Here is an 18584-nt window from a genome sequence, read left to right as displayed (position 1 = left end):
TCTGAGTTGGTGACTACTATTTCAAGCCCCCCCCTCAAGTAGCACAGCGGAATGTCTGCAGAGGTAAAACGCCAGGAACCAGGTTTCGATACCCATGGTGAAAAGAGCACAGATAGCCCAATGGGTAGCTTTGTGCTTAATTAAAAACAAACGAAATCAAAACAAGGAAAAACGAAACAAAATATAACTTGAAGATCAGTATAATATAGAATTTCTAACAGAACTGAATGTATTTTATTGTATAATTTCGGTTATACCGGTTTGTTTGTTATTAATTTCGCGAATTCTGCTGAGTTAATGAAATTACGCTTGTCGGCCGTTGTTCTCATATTTACCTTTCACTGCTTGGGTAGGGCTACGATAGCTCTACCTTCGTTTTCACATGTGAAATGAGGAAGAGACCTGGTTCGAGGTTTAAAAACAAGACCGTAATGTATTCAACTCATGGATAGTAGCTATCCCGATGTACTTTGCGAGTCACGTCAGCCATTTTAGTTATGGTTTGGGCGACAACTGTGTGTTCTTGGTTGTTTTATATTGTGTTTTTGTTCTAGTTATGTAGAAAAACGATCTTGTAACAGAATCATGGCTGCACTTTCAAGTGGCCTTCATGATAGGTAAAGAAGTTCTCAAAATAAAATACTAATTAGCATTTAATTATCATGATCTTTCAAGTTTCATTAATAACTAATGTTACGAACGACGGCGTCAGTATAGATTGCAATTACACTACTTGTACTACTATAGTATAGTAGTAATATATGCTACCCAGTGGTGCTATATTTCTCCGAGCGTTATGTTAGATGTAACTTAATAACGTATATGATAACGTAGCTTAAAGTCTTGATATTAGGCCTAACATAATTTCTAGTCACGTTCTCATCAGGTGTACTAATATTTCTAATCTCTTATTTTCAGTGAATTAAAGCTTGTTACTGATTTATGGGAAGCCTTTCAAAGTCGTTCTTCCTTGTTTTGAAGTCGAATATCAAAGTCATAACTAGTGAATTTTTAGGACTATATTTTGGAAATATGATATTAATTATTAATATTGTAAATATGCGTGTCTTCAGATTTGGCGCTTCATATCGCTTTTACTGTATACGTAAAGTAATAAACACTTATAAAGTATAAGTGGTATATACGACTTCATTGTCTCTATCGATTCATCAGAAGTTTTGTTTATATTTGAATTAGTCATATATACTTAAATAACTTGGTGATGTACCATAAGATCCATTCTAAGTTTAATTTGTCAGGAAATTTTGCACTGAAATATCTGTATTATTTTATTAATATGAATGAGTCAGAAGTTTTTATATTTTTAGTCTGTTTTTTCTTTTAGTTTCAGACAATGTCATTATTGTTAAATTTATAATTTGTTGATTTCACATAAAATACATTTGTGCCCCTACAAAAAAAAAAAAAAAAAAAATGAAATCCCTAATACAAAATACATAACATGTATGGTATATTAGCATTGTATATATATGTAAGAAATGGCTGGTTTGGGTTGAGAAAATTTTTATATAGAGGAGCGAACAATGTTTTGACCTTCAGTCATCGTCAGGTTCAGTCGCCTTTCTTTCTTTCTTTGTGAACCTGACAATGACCGAAGGTTTGTTTGCTCCTCTACATAAAAATTTTCTCAACCCAAATCAGCCATTTTTTACATATGCTTCTCTATAAGTGGGTTTTCTTGTCATCACTGATTATATTAGCATTGAATCATTCCGTCAGTGAGTTTAAATTAATGCAAGAAATATATGTAGCAGGCCTGTGAGTTTAATTAAAACTGAAATTGTAGTGCAAGTGGAAATTAAAAAACAAAATTCTCTGAGTATCTACGTACCTTGTATAAAGGTTTAATAGAAAGTTAAAAAAATACAAGGTATATTTAATGCTTACTGTACTTATGATAATAAATTATGTACTGCATAGAATGAGAGATACTATAAATAATGTGGCAGTTTTCTTTATGTGAAAAAATATCCATTGACCGAAGTGCTTGAGATAGTCACTTAATGTTAGTGACAAGTCAGTGTACTGTTTGTGTAATAGCATAGTTGGTAGAAGAGTTTGTTTTTGAGATATAAATATGTTGCTATGAAAGTAGTTTTGTTTATGTAGTTATATGTGCAAGGAATATTTTAAACATGATACATTAGTGGTATAAAAAGAAATTTTGCAAATTTATAATTCAGTGAAATATATATAAGGTTATTTGATGTTAGACTTGATAATACAGAATTCTCAGAGCTTCACATGAACTATAATTCATTAGTGATTTGATTTTTAATCAGTTGTTACTGGTGTATGGTTAATTAGCTTGTTAAAGGAAATATGTTAAAACATTTCAGGCTTGTATATAACAAGTTGTTGCTGATATATTTGAGATTAATACCAGCAATAACATTAGTATTCTGTGAAATTTAACTGTGTGATAACCATTTTGTTTTGTAAATATCATTGAATATGTATATATTTCATATATCAGACATCAAAACTGACACATTTCTCTTTTAAATGTTTTACAAAATTTAAAATGTTTGATTTGGGTAGAAAAATTGGCAAATCTGGGTCATAAGCTTCTGAAGAGAGAAAGCTTGCCAATATCCTAACATCTGACGGCCATTCTGTACTGAAAGAAGTGTTTATTCAAATATATGGTGAATGTTAGAAGTTACTTGGCTGTTTTGTTAATTATGGACAAGGTGAGAGAAACAAAATCAGCATGTGATATTTTTACCCATGACAATAAAATTTCATGGCAGAGAGTGGATGGTACGAGTCCAGCTTGCTGTCCAAAATACTAATTGTATTCGCAACCAATTAAATTAGTTGAAGCTAAAGTTTTCCATTTTCTGACACTTTGCCTGCATGCAATATTGTTGATCACAAGTGTAGTTGACCTTTGTACTCAGAATCTTTCAATATAAGTGACTGAACTGTGTGTATCAAAGGTTATTCATACTTGAAACTAATTATCTATGAACTTTCCAAGGTGTGTACAAACAGTTTTTTAAAGTACCTTAAAAATTCTAATTTTGAAACTACAGTAATGATTAACAGTGCTATTTTGCTAGCGTTTTGAGCTTTGCAGATATGTGTAGAAACTAGGAAACATTTTTGAAATGATTTTCTAAACCTATATGCTGTGCTTGAACACTTGAAATTGTTTAGAAAAATTCAACATGTTAAAAGGAAATCCATAAAATAAACAACTTTGTGATGTATCCCACACTCTCTCTCTGGCTACGATGCCTAGGCAGAACATTAGCAATCGGGACTTTAAACATCCCAATCTGATGCAATTTTTCACACTACTGCTTCACATATGTTTGCCCAGTGATTTCAATAATCAGTTATGGCCTATCCATACTTTCTATTTACTTCATTCTACCACATAGTAGATTTTTTAGCTTATCTTCTCTTATTTAATGATCCAAGAGCTGGAGTAATACTCTTCTAGTTGTGTACCTCATCTTCCTCAGAGTTTCTTATTTTCACCTGATTTATCCACAATATGTGGAAATATTGTTCTGTGAAATCACACCCCAGTTGTTCATAGTCTTCTTTCCAGATTAGGAGATAGTGTCAACACTTGCTGTAATATATATATAACAGTGTTGCACTGTTAGCTTGATTCTTCTGTCTTTAGGTATATTGCTTGTCTTCTGGAACATATCATTTGCTAGTTTGTTTCCTAATTTATGAACCAGATTTGTTGTCCTGCATTATTAAGCTTCTCAGGTGGTTAAACTTTTCCACTTGTCTTATGATGTACTGAAGACTGTAGCTGTTTGCCCTGAAGTGCAAAAAGGTATGCAGCAATGATATTGAGTTTTTAAGTGTTAGATATTGTCTGTTAGATATTGTTTTTGTTTGATGTTATTGAATTTTTTATCTTTTCTGAAGGATTATTGCTGCTCTGTTGTAACACAGTTAAATGACAAATACAATTTAACTTTGCAATTTTGATAGCAACACGTGTACTAAATCATGCATTGAATTCATAATGCACGTGTTTGTATACAAGGAAGTACTGTGACTGTTATGGTTTTTGTGGCTTCTAGCCAACTATAGCCCCTTCCACTTGCCAGATATTCTAGTTGCACAGTCAACAGTTGTGACCTTAATTTTGGGAAAACCAACAGTAACAAATTTAAAAAACATTGGATGCCTTATCTACATCTTGTTAAAACCATTAGTTTAGTACTGTGGAGATAAAAATATATAAAAATGACAAGCATAAAACAAGAAATATGTTAGTTGAGTGGAATATATAAGGTTTATTGAAATAAACAAAAGATTAAAACTTTATCTAAACATGCCTTGGCTCAGAACATCAGATTTTAGTTGACTGGCTTTTATACTTGCCTACAAGCAGAATGAAGGTAATTCTTCAAGAGTTTCTAAAGGAAGCTGTGTTGTGGAGAAAATTGTAAAGAGATTGACTTTGTTTTTACATGGGTTTAAACTGATCCTGATGTAGGTACACATTTCAACTGATCCTGATGTAGGTATACTTAACACATTTCATTTAAAAATAGTAGGGGTATTTTATGATCACTGTTAAACAAAACCAGTTTCCAAAAATATTTATTAAACTTTTTGAGAATATCTGTCGTATTCAAGATTTATTAAAAAATATAGAAGAAGCGAAGTAAGAAAATAATAGTTTTATTATCTTTCATAAGTTTGTTAACTCTAGAAAAAACAACAAATACCTGAGTGACATTGAGGAATAAAATAAGAAGGATTGAGTTCATGGATTGATGTCAGTAGGCAATGTTAGAGAAATATAAAGTTCAGTGATAAGGAATACCATTGTAGTACAGCTATATACAAGCCATTTGTTGTCTAAGAGAAACATAAGGTAATGTTAACCATTAGTTAACTTTAATAGGGCTTATGATCCCTCCATATCATTCTTAACCAGGTAGGATATGTAATTAACTATATCAGATATCAGAATTTTCACTACTGCTGATTCTAACATTACACTTTTATTGAAAGAAACTTGCCAATTAAAGGCAGTTGTGATACTCATTTTTGAGCATTATGAAGCTACATTTGTACAAAATGTGAAAGTTCTCTGCTTAGTTCTAAAATAAAGATGGAACCAATATAGTTTTGAAATATTTCTCCAGTTATATTTACTTTTATTGTCATGTTGTTGCTAATGGCTAAGTTATAATTTCCTCCACAGATCTGTTGTTAAAATCGAGCCTTGTTTTGTTGACTTGGACTTTTAATCCAATCGTTGCACTGAAAGTCATGATAACAGCCAGTCACTGTAAGGTTATCCTAGAAGACTGGTGATGGTATCTTTTAAGATAGAGGTGTGTATGTACAGTACAAAAGTTGTCACAGCTGGTTTTGTCAAAATTCTGAAAAGTTTCAGCCACCAACTATAGTCTGCTTGATTGTTGTTTAATATTTGCCTCACTGAATTATTACAGGCTGTTTTTGAAACTTGACTTCAGTACTTGTTTACCTGAGAGAACATTCATGAAGAAAGTTGTATTTATTATTGAGTAATGGTGCATTTGTTGTTGAAATATCAACCTAGAGTAATAAGTTATTTACAATTGTAAATGCCTTTTTAAAGAAAACAAACCTCTTTAAGAATATTACATTAAGTAAGGAAAACTTAAATTTATTTTGACCTGCGTTTATTGTTTACGAGACTTGAGAAAATATAGGAACACCATTACAATTGTTTCATGTTACTTATGATAAATGTATTAAAAACAGATGTAAGGAAATTGAAAAACAAAAGTAATTGTACTATGAAATAATATTAATATTGTGATAATAAAAACTGTTTTATAGATCTAGTTAAGTTGGTGTGTTAAATAGATTTTCTTATCCTTTCAGACTTGGAAGTATGAGAAATGACATATCAGATCCAATGGAAAACTGTGTGTTTTCAGGTAAGTTTATAAGTTGGAGGCAGTTATTGACAGTTTGAACATTTCATCTAATGATTGAAGGATATTGTAGCAACAGCATATTTGTATAATACTTTCAGAAGATATATATAACAGGCTCTGTTTTGTAAAAGCACAATTTACAGTGCTTTTGTTTTTCTGGAGTTTTATTTTAATACAGGTTGATTACTTTAATCAGAGACACAGCATTATTTTAGGGTAGCAGGGAAACGAACAAGAAATCCTGGTAATTGTTTATTGAAGGTGTTACATGCACTGTTAAAAACTTTGGAATCTTCTGTATCCAGATGTGCATCGGAATGAGATGGTATTGAAGTAACTGTACCACATTACCAGTAATGGTAGAAAACACAAGTTTTTACAATGTTTTGAATATTTTGATCAGCAATCTTCAGTCCATTCTGAACCTGTATCTCATTTTTTTAATCTTATATTCCTTGTCAGACAAACCTTTAGGGACAGTATCTCCATTTTTTTATTCAGAAGGGATAAGAGGGGCTTGCTGACTCTCTAAAGTCAGTCAAGAAGATACATTCTGGGGATGTCTTGGTGAAAACGTCTACACCAAAACACAGCATACTTCTCCTGAATTCCAAGGACATTGCAGGTGTACCTATTGAAGTTAATCCCATTCTAGTTTGAAATCCTCACAAGGAGTTATTGTATAGAGGGATTTGAAGAACATCCCAAAATCAGAGTTTCTGTAGTGCAGTATATCTCCACTTGTAAAGAAGGAATTAGGCTGCCTACTGGTGTTTTTATTTTGACATTTTTGTTGACACCTGCTGCTGTCAAGGCAGGTTATTTGAACTGTAAGGTATGTCCATATATTTCCATCCATCTCTAATGTTTTCATTGTAATCACTTTAGTCATTCGGAAGGCATCTTGTCGTGGTTTTGTGATGTGTGCTTGTTGTGGTGGCAAAGACCATTATGCCTACAAGTGCATACTGGAGCCTCTCTGTGTTAACTGTTTTGGTACAGCATTTAAGAACTTAATAGAATTATTTACACTGAGGCTTAGAAGTTACTGTCCCTTACTCTATCTCAGACGTATGCAGCTGCACTACACTACACTCCTACAGTGAAAGTGCAGACAGACCTTTCCATTCCACCTTTAGTCTCTCTCTGCTACCATTTCAAGATTTACTTTGCCACAGATTTACTCTGTGGATAAAGAAAGTTGATAAGTCAATATCTACTCTGTCTCTGTCCCCCACCATTGCTTCCAGTGACTGTCTGGGTTTGTTTTCTTCACCTCTAAGATACAGAATGATTATTTATTCATGCCTTCAGTTGCTGAAATCTACTATTGACAGAGACATGCCCACACAATGCAGAGCAGGATCCACTGGGATCGACAGAACTTCTTATAGTAAAGAAAAATGGAGTGGTCATAATCAGAACCCAGTTCTACTCCATCTAAATAAAAGTGCCCACTTTGATACAATGGAACTGCATTTGAAATTCTTTCTTAGAGAAACAATACTGACTGCTGAACATAAACCGTTTCTTCTGGTGGTTAATTGCACTTGTGCTAATGTAGTTGCATCTCATTATAGATACTAGTTGTAGTGCCACAGATGACCTGTTTGGTATTCATACATTTGGTTATCAGTAAATTCCTGATTGTATCACAGCTTTGTTGTCACAATAAAGTTGTGGTTCGAGGTATATTTAAAAATGGATTTTAAAAAGAAATATGTGCATAGTAAAATTGTCGGACAGTATGAAACCAGAGGACACATTTTAAATATGTGTTTCTTCATTGCATTTCATTGAAGTATAAAAACTGGCATAGAGGAGTACATAAGACAGCATTAGGCCCAGAAACCACACACACCAACATAATCTAAGAGTGACTCTTGGATGTAAAGAGTATGGTTACAACAGAGGCTTCCAGTCCAAAATGACATTACAAGAGTTGGGCTTGTCTCCTGGTGCCATCAACATTGTGATGGAGAAAGATTTGAAGTTGAAAGATATTTACGAGCCAGAAAGTTAAATCTGTTATTGGCATATTGAAATCAGGATTTATATTCATGAGAATCCCAGTAATCTCATTCATCTAAACACATGTCAGGTTTTTCGGTGCAACTCCATTAATTTGTGTAGTCTGCTTATACATAAGAGGGCTTATGGTAAGTTTATGAAGATGTTTAATGTTAACAGTGGCTGCTGTCATTTGCAAAAGTTTGCTACAGTGTAATTCATAGCAGTTAGTTTTGTGTGTAATTTTATCAGATGTAGTTGGTCTTTGGGAAGCATGTGGTCTTGTAAAGTATGACTAGTTTTAGTAAGCAGTAGCTAATTTGTATTCACTTATTTATCTCTGTCAGTGTCAGAAGATTGAAGTTTACATGTCGTCCAAAGTTAAACCACTTTATTATCAATATTCAGGAATAAACGTGGCATCAAAATGCATTTAATAAACCAAAATTCCCACTCGTCCTGTGAATGTGACATAAGACATTTGTTCAATTTGTCTTCCCTCTTTTGTTATTTTCATCACCCGTCTCTGTTGTCCCGAGCTTAATGAAAAGTACTCATTATAGTATAGATATTACTAAGGTGTAACATAATTTGTATAGTCTTCATTCTTGTTTACTGAGATATAAAGCAGAATATCACTTCATATCTTTAAAAATTGCAAGTAGTTTTCTGTGATGTATAATGCTAATTTGTTCTCAGTAGAGGGTTTTAGTTATTTCACCAGTAGATTGAATGTGGCTATCACCAAATTTTTTTCTGTCACAGTGTTTTACAAAGCAACATTCAAAATGTAATTAACTTATTATCAATGGATACAAGTAAACTTAACACCAAAAAGAGGATTAATTAATCATATTTTAATATTATATAAGTTTAAAGTTCTTAATTTTGTAAGAAAATATTTAAATAAATCTTTAGTCTCCTTTAACATGAGAATCTCAACATTTGATCTCTGAGTCTTTCTTCATCTGTAAGTTATTCCCCCCCCATCAAAGTATTGAATTTAATGTAATTTAATCATTATAATAGACTTATTACTCGGGCGAAACAACATTTTTATAGCCATCAGTCCTATTTACAGAACCATAAACTAAAATATCAGACTCACCTACAGATCTTATCATTTACAAGTTATCATTAGTTGTCTCCAGTATTTAATGCTGTGTTATTTATAACCCATGGAGAGTCAAAGTTTTATACTGGATGTGACATGTTGCATTTTCTGTACAGAGAATTCTGTGTGGCTTCCCTTTCCATGTTTTTTCCTTGTTGGAAATATCGAAAAGTTTAGTTTTAGATCTTATTGCACAGTTAAAATACGGAATATTTCTGATAATTGTAGGATGCTATCCACTTTTTACGTGTTATTATTTTGTGTTCTAGGGTGCATTATTTAATTAAATAAATCCTTTGGTGAAGCAGTGCTATTAGTACAAAAAATGTGTGCTTAACTTCAATCAACAATTCACAAAAACAAAAAAGGATTCCTGTAACACTATATATCTTGTTTTTCAAGTGCATTCTTCATTTATTATTATAAAAGTAACTAAAATGTAAAGTTCTTAGATTAAATAAGATAATGAAAAATAATATTAAAAATTCTTTATCATGTACAGTCATGTGAAAAAATTAGGACACCCTATGAAAGCCTGTGTATTTTTGTAACATTTCTGGATATATAGATATTTAATTTCAATTTCAACAATACTGAGAGATTATAGGAATATAACTAAACAATTAAAACTGAAGAAAAGACTTTTCATTTTCAAAATATTCTGTAAAATGTAATTCGACAAAAATGACCCACACAAAATGACTCAACTCACACACAGGTGTATCACACCAGGTGCCTGTCATTAGAAGATCATAACTCGACATTGTGAATGAGGCTTGCTCTATTTAAACATCAGACATTTAATTTGGTGTGCTCTTGACTATTGAAGTGAGAGTGAGCACCATGGTGAGAGCAAAAGAGCTGTCTGAGGCCTTCAGAAAGAAAATTGTAGCAGCTTATGAGTCTGGTAAGGGATTTGACAAGATCTCAAAAGAATTTGAAATCAGCCATTTCACTGCCCAGAAGATAGTCAACAAGTGGAGGGCTTTCAAAACAACTGCCAACATGCCCAGGTCTGGTCGTCCAAGTATGTTCACCCTGAGAGCAGACTGCAAAAACCCTAAAATATCATCACAGGACCTACAGCAGGCTCTGGCTACTGTTAATGTGAAAGTGCATGCTCTACAATCAGAAAGAGACTGCACAAGTTTAACTTGCATGCGAGGTGTGCAAGGAGGAAACCTTTGCTCTCTAAGAGAAACATCAAGACCAGACTGAAGTTTGCCAGAGAGAATGTAGACAAAGACCAGGACTTCTGGAATAATGTTCTTTGGACAGATGAGTCCAAAACTGAATTATTTGGACACCAGAACAGAGGACATGTTTGACATAAACCAAATACAGCATTCCAGGAAAAGAACCTCATACCAACTGTGAAGCATGGAGGTGGAAGTGTCATGGTTTGGGCCTGCTTTGCTGCAGCAGGACTTAGACAGCTTACAATCATAGAATCCACCATGAATTCTACTGTGTATCAGAGGGTGCTTGAGGATCATGTGAGACCATCTGTAAGAAAATTAAAGCTGAAGTGGAACATGGCAATGACCCAAAACATACCAGTAAATCCACCAAGGACTGGCTGAAAACTAAGAAATGGAGAGTCCTGGAATGGCTGAGTCAAAGCCCAGATCTTAATCCCATTGAGATACTGTGGGTGACTTGAAACAGACTGTACATGTAAGAAACCCTTCAAACATCTCACAGCCGACAGAATTCTGCATTGAGGAGTGGGGCAAACTTTCTTCAGATTGATGTCAGAGACTGGTAGATGGCTACAAGAAGTGTCTCACTGCAGTTATTTCAGCCAGAGGGTAACACGAAATATTTTTCCTTTTTCCTCAGTTCGAATATGCATTTTTGTAGCATGACATTTACAGAAGATCTTGAAAAGTCTTTTCAGTTTTAATTGTTTAGTTTTATTCCTGTAATCTCTCAGTATTGTTAAAATTGATATTAAATATCTATATATCCAGAAATGTTACAAAAATACACAGGCTTTCATAAGGTGTCCTAATATTTTCACATGACTGTATGTTCATAAGCAGCTTGTGCATTTTACAAGTCAATACAGTGATGTGAGTATCATGTTCTCAGAGTAATGTACGTTTGTGGTTGGATCATTAGCTGTCCATTCAAATGTGAACATAACACTGAAATATAAACATTTATACTATTACAAGCTATGAGCTATTAAGAATAAAAGTTGCAGTTTCTTATCACAATTTGAAGTCCTTTTTGGAAAAAAAAAAAAGGAATTTTTGATATATTTCCATATTTTAATACTGGTTTCAAGGTGATTCAAATTGTCTGATCCTGTATAGGGTTAGGATAGATAAAATAATGGATAAAATATAAAATTTTTCTGAAGAAAAACTACTGATCTTTGTTTAGGATATTTTAGAAGTTACATAAATGAAAATTTTCAATTTGTAGATGAAGAGAGTATTTTTAATTGTTACACCACAATCTCTTCCCTTGGAGTGAGTTTAACTCCATACGTTTATGGAAACATTTCAGTAAAACTATTCACCTAAGAGATCTGATATTCAGTGTACAAAAGACTTCTAACGTTTACTAATAGTTTGTAAATTATAACATTATCTAAAGTTATTATTAATCTCATGGTTACTTTGGTGGCTGTGCATTACAGATAAAATATAGTTTTACTCAAAAAAGTCATTTTATATTAGGTTTTTAGAGGTCATATGACAAGAAAAGTATTTAATTTTAACATGAAAATCCCCTTGCACTAAGATAAGTCAGTACTCTCAATTTCACATATTTACAGACATATCTTTAGTAAAAGGAGGTAAGTAAAAATGTTAATATTGTGTTAAAAAAAGGCTTGCAGTATTTACTAAAATATTTACAGATTTTGTAAAGAGAAACTTAGATACATTAAAGTTACAGTACAGATCTTTTGCTATTATCTGGTGGTTGCAAGTTTGGTCAGAATAGTGGAGCACATGTTACAAGAGTTATTCCATTGTAAATGGCTTACATTATACAGACACAATGGTGTGTATAAAAAAAAATTTACTCAATTTAACCAAAAACTTGTGATGATAGATAAAAAAAAATATTTTGATGTATACTGTGCAAACTATTTTTAAGCTCTGTTGATTGATATCTTTATACATATCTGAGGTTTAAAAACAATGCAATATTAATTTGCCACACTGTAAACTTGTGTCTTATCCCTCTGTAAAATTTGCATTTAACTCTTTCAGTATCATAGACATTAACCTTATCTCTTATCCTGAAATTTCAGATTCCTAACAAAAAGTCAATACTTTTAATTTCAACTAAAACAATGAATGTGTACAGATATATTTAAAAATTCTAGCTGTTTTCAATATTATTTGAACTTGGGACACAGAGTGAAGTCTGTGGACTTACAAATTAAGAAATTGGGTTTTGATACCTGTAGTTGGCATAGCACTGATAGTTCATATATAGTTTTTGTACTTAACTACAAACATACAATTGTTCTAAGTAATATGTATCTAATTCTTGCTAACCTTTAATCAGTCTTTGCAGATCAACACTAAAATTTATGTTTCGAACTTTTAGGTTAACCTGAAGATAACTTAAGAAGGTCAAAATTTTGTTTTCCACTTTATCTTAACAAATGTTTTAATACCAGTACCAGCTGTCTTGAGATACATTTTTACTTCAGGTGGGTTTATTGTCATCATGAAAGACGAAAATGTGGTCCAGTAGTTAATATAGCTAATTTAATTTATCAGTAAGTAGGTAAGGTTGTATGGTACGATAAAACCAAATGCATTGATTCATTAGTTAGATACCCTTATTGTTAATAATGCTTTGGCCACAGGATATGACATTAGTTTGAAAACATCCACATGCTAATTTAGCAGTACAAGATAAACTTTAAAATATGTGTAGTTAAAAATGAAAAAAAAACTGTTGTGTGTGTTTGTATGTCTGTGTGTGTATATATATATATATATATATAATGTTACAAACTAGAATTTAATTAATATGGAAAGATAAAAAGGGATAACATTGGAGACGATTATGATAGATACAATTATGGCTGGTATTTTAGTGGTACAGTGTTCAATTATGTTAAACATGACTGACAGTTACCAAACAGTATTAAATATATATTGTCATAGACACTTTGTTAGAGTTTTTTCCTTTTATTTGTGGAAGATTTTAGTCATTTGTTAGCTTTTCTTTTGTCAAGTTATTGGTCTATGGTCTCTCCTCAGCATCTTGGTTGGTTTGTTGTTTGAATCTTTTGGAGACAGATGCCTGGATGGAGGAGGGAGGTTTCCTTCCTGCTTTGGCCTTTAGAGATCTAAGAGAAGCTCCTTTTCACAGAAATTCTGTTTTTGTTGGTACTCACTTTCCATGCTAGTTTCTCAACTTCCCTAGAGATATTCTACAGGATATTTTCTGAATCTTCACTTTGAGTTTCCAGACATCTGACTTTGCTAGGTTCCATTGGAACACAAAGGCAGTTATAAGTGGGTATCCTTCTCCAGAATGAAGCACATATTATCATGCCAGTGACTACTGTATAGTGTCAAGGTCCTGTGGGGTCTCATATCAGAGGGATTTTATCAGTACAGAAGATCTTCACCACAGATAAGTAGGTCACTCAGTTCAAATCTTTGCCTTCATTGTTTCTCATAGTGGTTGAATTTTCACTCTCTAAGAACCCTTTATATCCATCTGTAAAGCTCAAAACATTAAGGATTTTCCTCCTTGGTGTGGATTCCTGTATGTGGTGAGGGGTCCAACCCGAACACACCACTTTGGCCTTGAATTATTGTAGACGGGTGGTCCCCTAGGGTCATTCGGCTTGTCCATTTGGGCTACGGTCAAGCAAGTACCAGTGTTGGATGTTCTTAACATGTGTTGTGGACATTGTATCTGATGCTGGTGTTTGGGTATAGTGCTCATAAAATCCTGGCATTGCTGCGGTGTCCTTGTTTGGCATTGTAGTATCCCCTCGTAGGGTTCCATGGTGGGTGGGGTCATTGGACACCGAAAAATTATTTTTTTAACAATGGATCTTCATAATAAAAACCAAAATGAAATAGTGATAAAACAGTCCATCAGTAAACGACCACATCTTGAAGATTATGAGTCGTAATCTTCAGCATCTGTAACACCTGAACCTCATTTTTTCATACTACATTCTTTTTCAGACAAACTCTTATGGCAGATGTCTCCCTTTTTCATTCAGAAAGTACTAGAGGGACTTGCTGGCTTTCCAAAGTCAGTCAAAAAGCTTTGCTTTGGTGACATATTGGTGGAAATATCCACATCTTAACACAGTAAACTCCTCACATTCAAAGTGATTGAGGATATACCTATTGAAGTTACGCCTCATGCTACTTTGAATTCGTCACAAGGAGTTATTGTTGAGAGGGATTTGAAGAACATCCCCGAGTCAGAGATTCTTGCTGGTTTCTTCATCCAAGGAGTTTCTGCAGTGAGGTGTGTCTCCACTTGCAAAGATGGAATTATGTTGCCGACCAATGTCCTCAGTTTAACATTTACATCACTGTGTCCAACATCAAGGCAGTTTATCGTAATTGCAAAGTTCAGTCACTCGAAAACATTATGTCGTGGTTCCTTGTTGTGTGTTCATTGTGGTGGCAAAGACCACAATGTTTGTGAGTATGAAAAGAACCCTGATTGCATCAATTGCAATGGCTCTCTTACATCCTACTTTTGTTCTTGCCTTAAATGGTTGGAAGAAAAAGAGATGGTTCAAAACATAACTTATCCTGAGGCTGGAAAGTTGTTGTCCATCACTTCATCTTGGATGTATGCTGCTGCACTTTGTTCCACTACTACAGTGGGAATGCAGACAGATCTCTCTGTGCCTCCAAAAGAATCATTCTCAAACCAACTGAAAAGTCTTTTGATTTCCATGATTAAAAAGGTTGATGAATCAACGTCAACACCCATCTGTGTCTCTGACATTCATTCCAGCTAACCCCATTATTCACTTCCTTTGATTCTGGGTATGGGCATTTCCTCTGGCACATTTTTTTCTCCCACCCCAAGATGCAAAACAATCATTCATTCTTGTCCTCAGTTGCTGGAATCCTCTTCCAACAACAAAGGCCTGCTCAGTCAATCCAGGGCAGGTTCTGTGGAGGTTGACAGACCTCCCTCGAATAAAGACAATAAAGAAAAAAAAATATGTGGTTGTAAATGGAAGGGCTCTCAAATTAATTTACCTACACATAAATAAAAACAGCCACCTTGATACAATGGAACTATCAAGGTTTATTTTCTAATCTGGATGACATCAAAACACTGATTGCTTCCTACCATCCTGTATGCCTTCCCTTATTGGAAACATTTGTGAAACTTGCCAGTACAGACCCCTTTCAACAGTTTTCTTTGTACAGAAATGACAGATTGTGTGATGGATGAGTGCTTTGAGGGGTGGCACAGTTGGTTGATCAGCATGTGTCCACCCTGTCTTTGCCACTCAACACACCCTTGGAGGCAGTGGCCATCCGTGTTTCCTTTGGTCGTACCATCACTGTTTGTTCTCTTTACCTGTTGCATGGAGAGACCTATGATCAGTCAGCTCGTAATGCTCTCATTGAACATTTGCCATCTCCCTTTTAATTCTGGGGACTTTAATAGACATCATCCCCTCTGGAGAAGTGCTGGTATTGATGTAAGGGTTGCTCCTTGAGCATATGCTCTCTAATCACAACCTTTCTTTTTTCACTACTGATTTTTCTACTTATTTTCATGCACCTAGTCATTCTTTTGCTGCTATAGATCTCTGTTTACTCTCATTCATTATTCTACCATTTTTCATGGAGGGTAGACAATAACCCATAAGGTAGTGATAATTTTCATATAATTTTGAAAGAGACTGACTGTGGTCAATGCCACCCAACCCACGTGCCCCAGTGGAAGCTTAATCAGGCAAACTAGCCCTCTTTCACTGCTCTCATAGAACTTGATCCTGCATCATCTGTAATCCGTGAGTAGACAACTGTGTGTTAGCAATAACTGACTGTATTATACAGGCTGCAGCTCAATGTATTCCTAAAACCTCTACATGTTTTCTATGATATCTTTGTCTGTGGTGGAGCCGTGTCTGCTACATGGCATTGAAGGCTCAAAAATAGGCTTGGGATACTTTTCCTAGGTATCCTACACTCTCACGCAGCATCAGTTTCCAACATGCCCGTGCATGTGCTTGGTGGGTAAGACATCAAAGCCAGAAGGACTCTTGGATTAAGTTCACGATCAGCATATCTTCTATCACCAGTTCCAAAGTCATATGGGGCAAGATTTGAAAGGTGAGTGGGCAACATAATTCTGTCCATTTTTTAATCTTGCTTTCTGATGGCTAGGAAGTAGCTGATACCCAGAGGATTGCCAATACTCTAGGTGAAAGTTTCTGCCAGGTATCTAGCACTTCTGCTTCATCCTCCATCTTCTTAGTCATCAAGACCTGGGCAGAGAAATCACCTCTTTCCTTTTGAGCTGATTGTCTCTATGACTGTAATTGTCCCTTCACACTGGTGGAACTCAAACTGGTCCTTCATCACTCTAGTAGCTTCTATTGCTATTCTTCTGATTGTATTTAACTGGATCTGGCAGGAAAATGTTTTACTTGATGCCTAGGACCTTGCCATTTTCTTACCTTTCTCTAATCCTGGAAAGGATCCCAAGATTCCTTAAACCTACTGTCCAGTTGCTTTGATGAGCTGTCTCTGTCATCTTTAGAGAGGATGGTTAATGCTCGTCTTATTTGGTTCCTCGAATCAAACAACTTTCTCTCACCCACCCAGTGTGGGTTCCAATGACCACCTGATTCAACTTGAAATGTCAATTAGAGAAGCCTTTTTCAAACGGCAACATCTTGTATCAGCATTCTTTGCCATTGAGAAGGCTTATGATACAACATGGAGGTATGGCATATTATGAGACAACCATTGATGTGTGTGAAGTGGCCATTTTCCCATTTTTATTCAGGTGTCTAACAGTGATGTTTGAACTATACATTACTCATTCTGGCAAGTTATAATAATTAAAATTTTGCTACAAGTCTTTTAAAACTTGTATTACTTTACTTTCTGAAAATGGCTGTATCATCAAATAACTTGAAACGAGGACTGGAAAGGCCAACTTCATGTGACTAACTGATTTTTGAACTTACCCATTGGTCATCCTGGTGAGTTATGATAATTACACTTATGCTACAGAAAGTTCTTTGCAACTTGTGTTGCTGTAGTTTTTCTTTTACCATTGTAGACGAGATGTAAACATTGGATTTAATGCTATTTATTTTTTTAATTCAAAAACTAAACTTTAATGAATTTTAATAATATTACTTTATTTTTAACTTTTTACTGGATGTTTGGCACTGATAGCCTAGTTGCTTTGTGCCATAAAACACCAAACCAACCGACCAACTATTCAGGATCTTTAACACAAAGAGGTCATAGAGTATATTGACTTCTTTTGAGGTTTTTTATTCCTGCATGTTTGTAGTATAAAAATAAGGGCAATTATGAGCATTTCTTGTCTTAATTAATTTCGAATGGAGTTATTGGAATCATTTCTTGTTAGTGGTGGCTCTTTTCACCCTGAGTAAAGATGAGAAAATGTGATGTCACTGATATTGCAAACATGGGGTTTTCACTCTGTTAACTTTGCTTTTTGTACTCTACCCAGGTTTTTCAGTTTTGTGCTCATCCATTTGGACCTCACATCTGCCTCTTGTGCTTTTCACAGATCCATTTCACACAAACATTGCTCATTGAGCATTCACATTCACCGTTACGTGGCTGACTGGCTTCTTCTTGATCCTTCCTGTCACTTACCAAAACTTCACACTCACCGTTACATGGCTGACTGGCTTCTTCTTGATCCTTCTTATCACTTACCAAAACTTCAAACTTCAGATCTCTGCTTTCTGTTTTGGGCACACAAACATAAAAATGTTCTTGCTTTTCATGTTTCAGGTTTAATGAATTTTTCAGTTATCTTGTCCCAGCAGAGATCCCATGGATAGGATTCTTCATCCTTAAGCTTTTCTCTGGATCTGCCCTTTTCTTGGAATGCCTAATATAAAATTTTTTGCTGCACACTGGAATACTCAGCTTGTGTCATTCTGGCCTCCTGTACCTTACCCTTTGTCTTAGGATATAGATGCTCTCAGCCAGGATTGGACATGTATTCATACTCAGATGTTCTCTTAGGTTTGTCTGTTATCCAAGGCATAATAATTGAAATGTGACTGTACTTCATCAAAGGCATAATTTATATTTATTTCCCAATATTTTATAGTAGTTACAAGATTAATTAACCTGTGTACAGATTCATTAGTGAAAGTAACTGATAAAATATAAAGTTTTATTTTCTTAATAATTGTTTGATAACTATCTGAACATTATAAAAATTTTATGTGTGAAATTTCAACATTTTCCAATACATAAAATTATATTTCATTTAAACTGAAAATTAATTTGCGTGGTGAATAGGCAACATGTGAAAAG

The 18584-nt window shown here is 34.3% G+C and overlaps 1 protein-coding gene across 1 annotated transcript in view; it reads left to right on the top strand.

Moving 5' to 3' along the window:
• The first annotated feature begins 474 nt into the window (after nt 1-474).
• Nucleotides 475-18584, top strand: part of LOC143231672 (rho guanine nucleotide exchange factor 11-like) — a 150326-nt gene continuing 132216 nt past the window's right edge. The window contains exons 1-2 of the mRNA XM_076466255.1: nt 475-617; nt 5884-5939. Of these exons, the coding sequence (XP_076322370.1) occupies nt 586-617; nt 5884-5939 (88 nt within the window). The 5' untranslated portion in view covers nt 475-585. The remainder of the gene's footprint in view (nt 618-5883; nt 5940-18584) is intronic.

This window comes from Tachypleus tridentatus, chromosome 11 (genome assembly GCF_004210375.1).
Source record: "Tachypleus tridentatus isolate NWPU-2018 chromosome 11, ASM421037v1, whole genome shotgun sequence".
Taxonomy (NCBI): Eukaryota; Metazoa; Arthropoda; class Merostomata; order Xiphosura; family Limulidae; genus Tachypleus; species Tachypleus tridentatus.
This window is presented reverse-complemented; position numbering and strand designations above follow the sequence as displayed.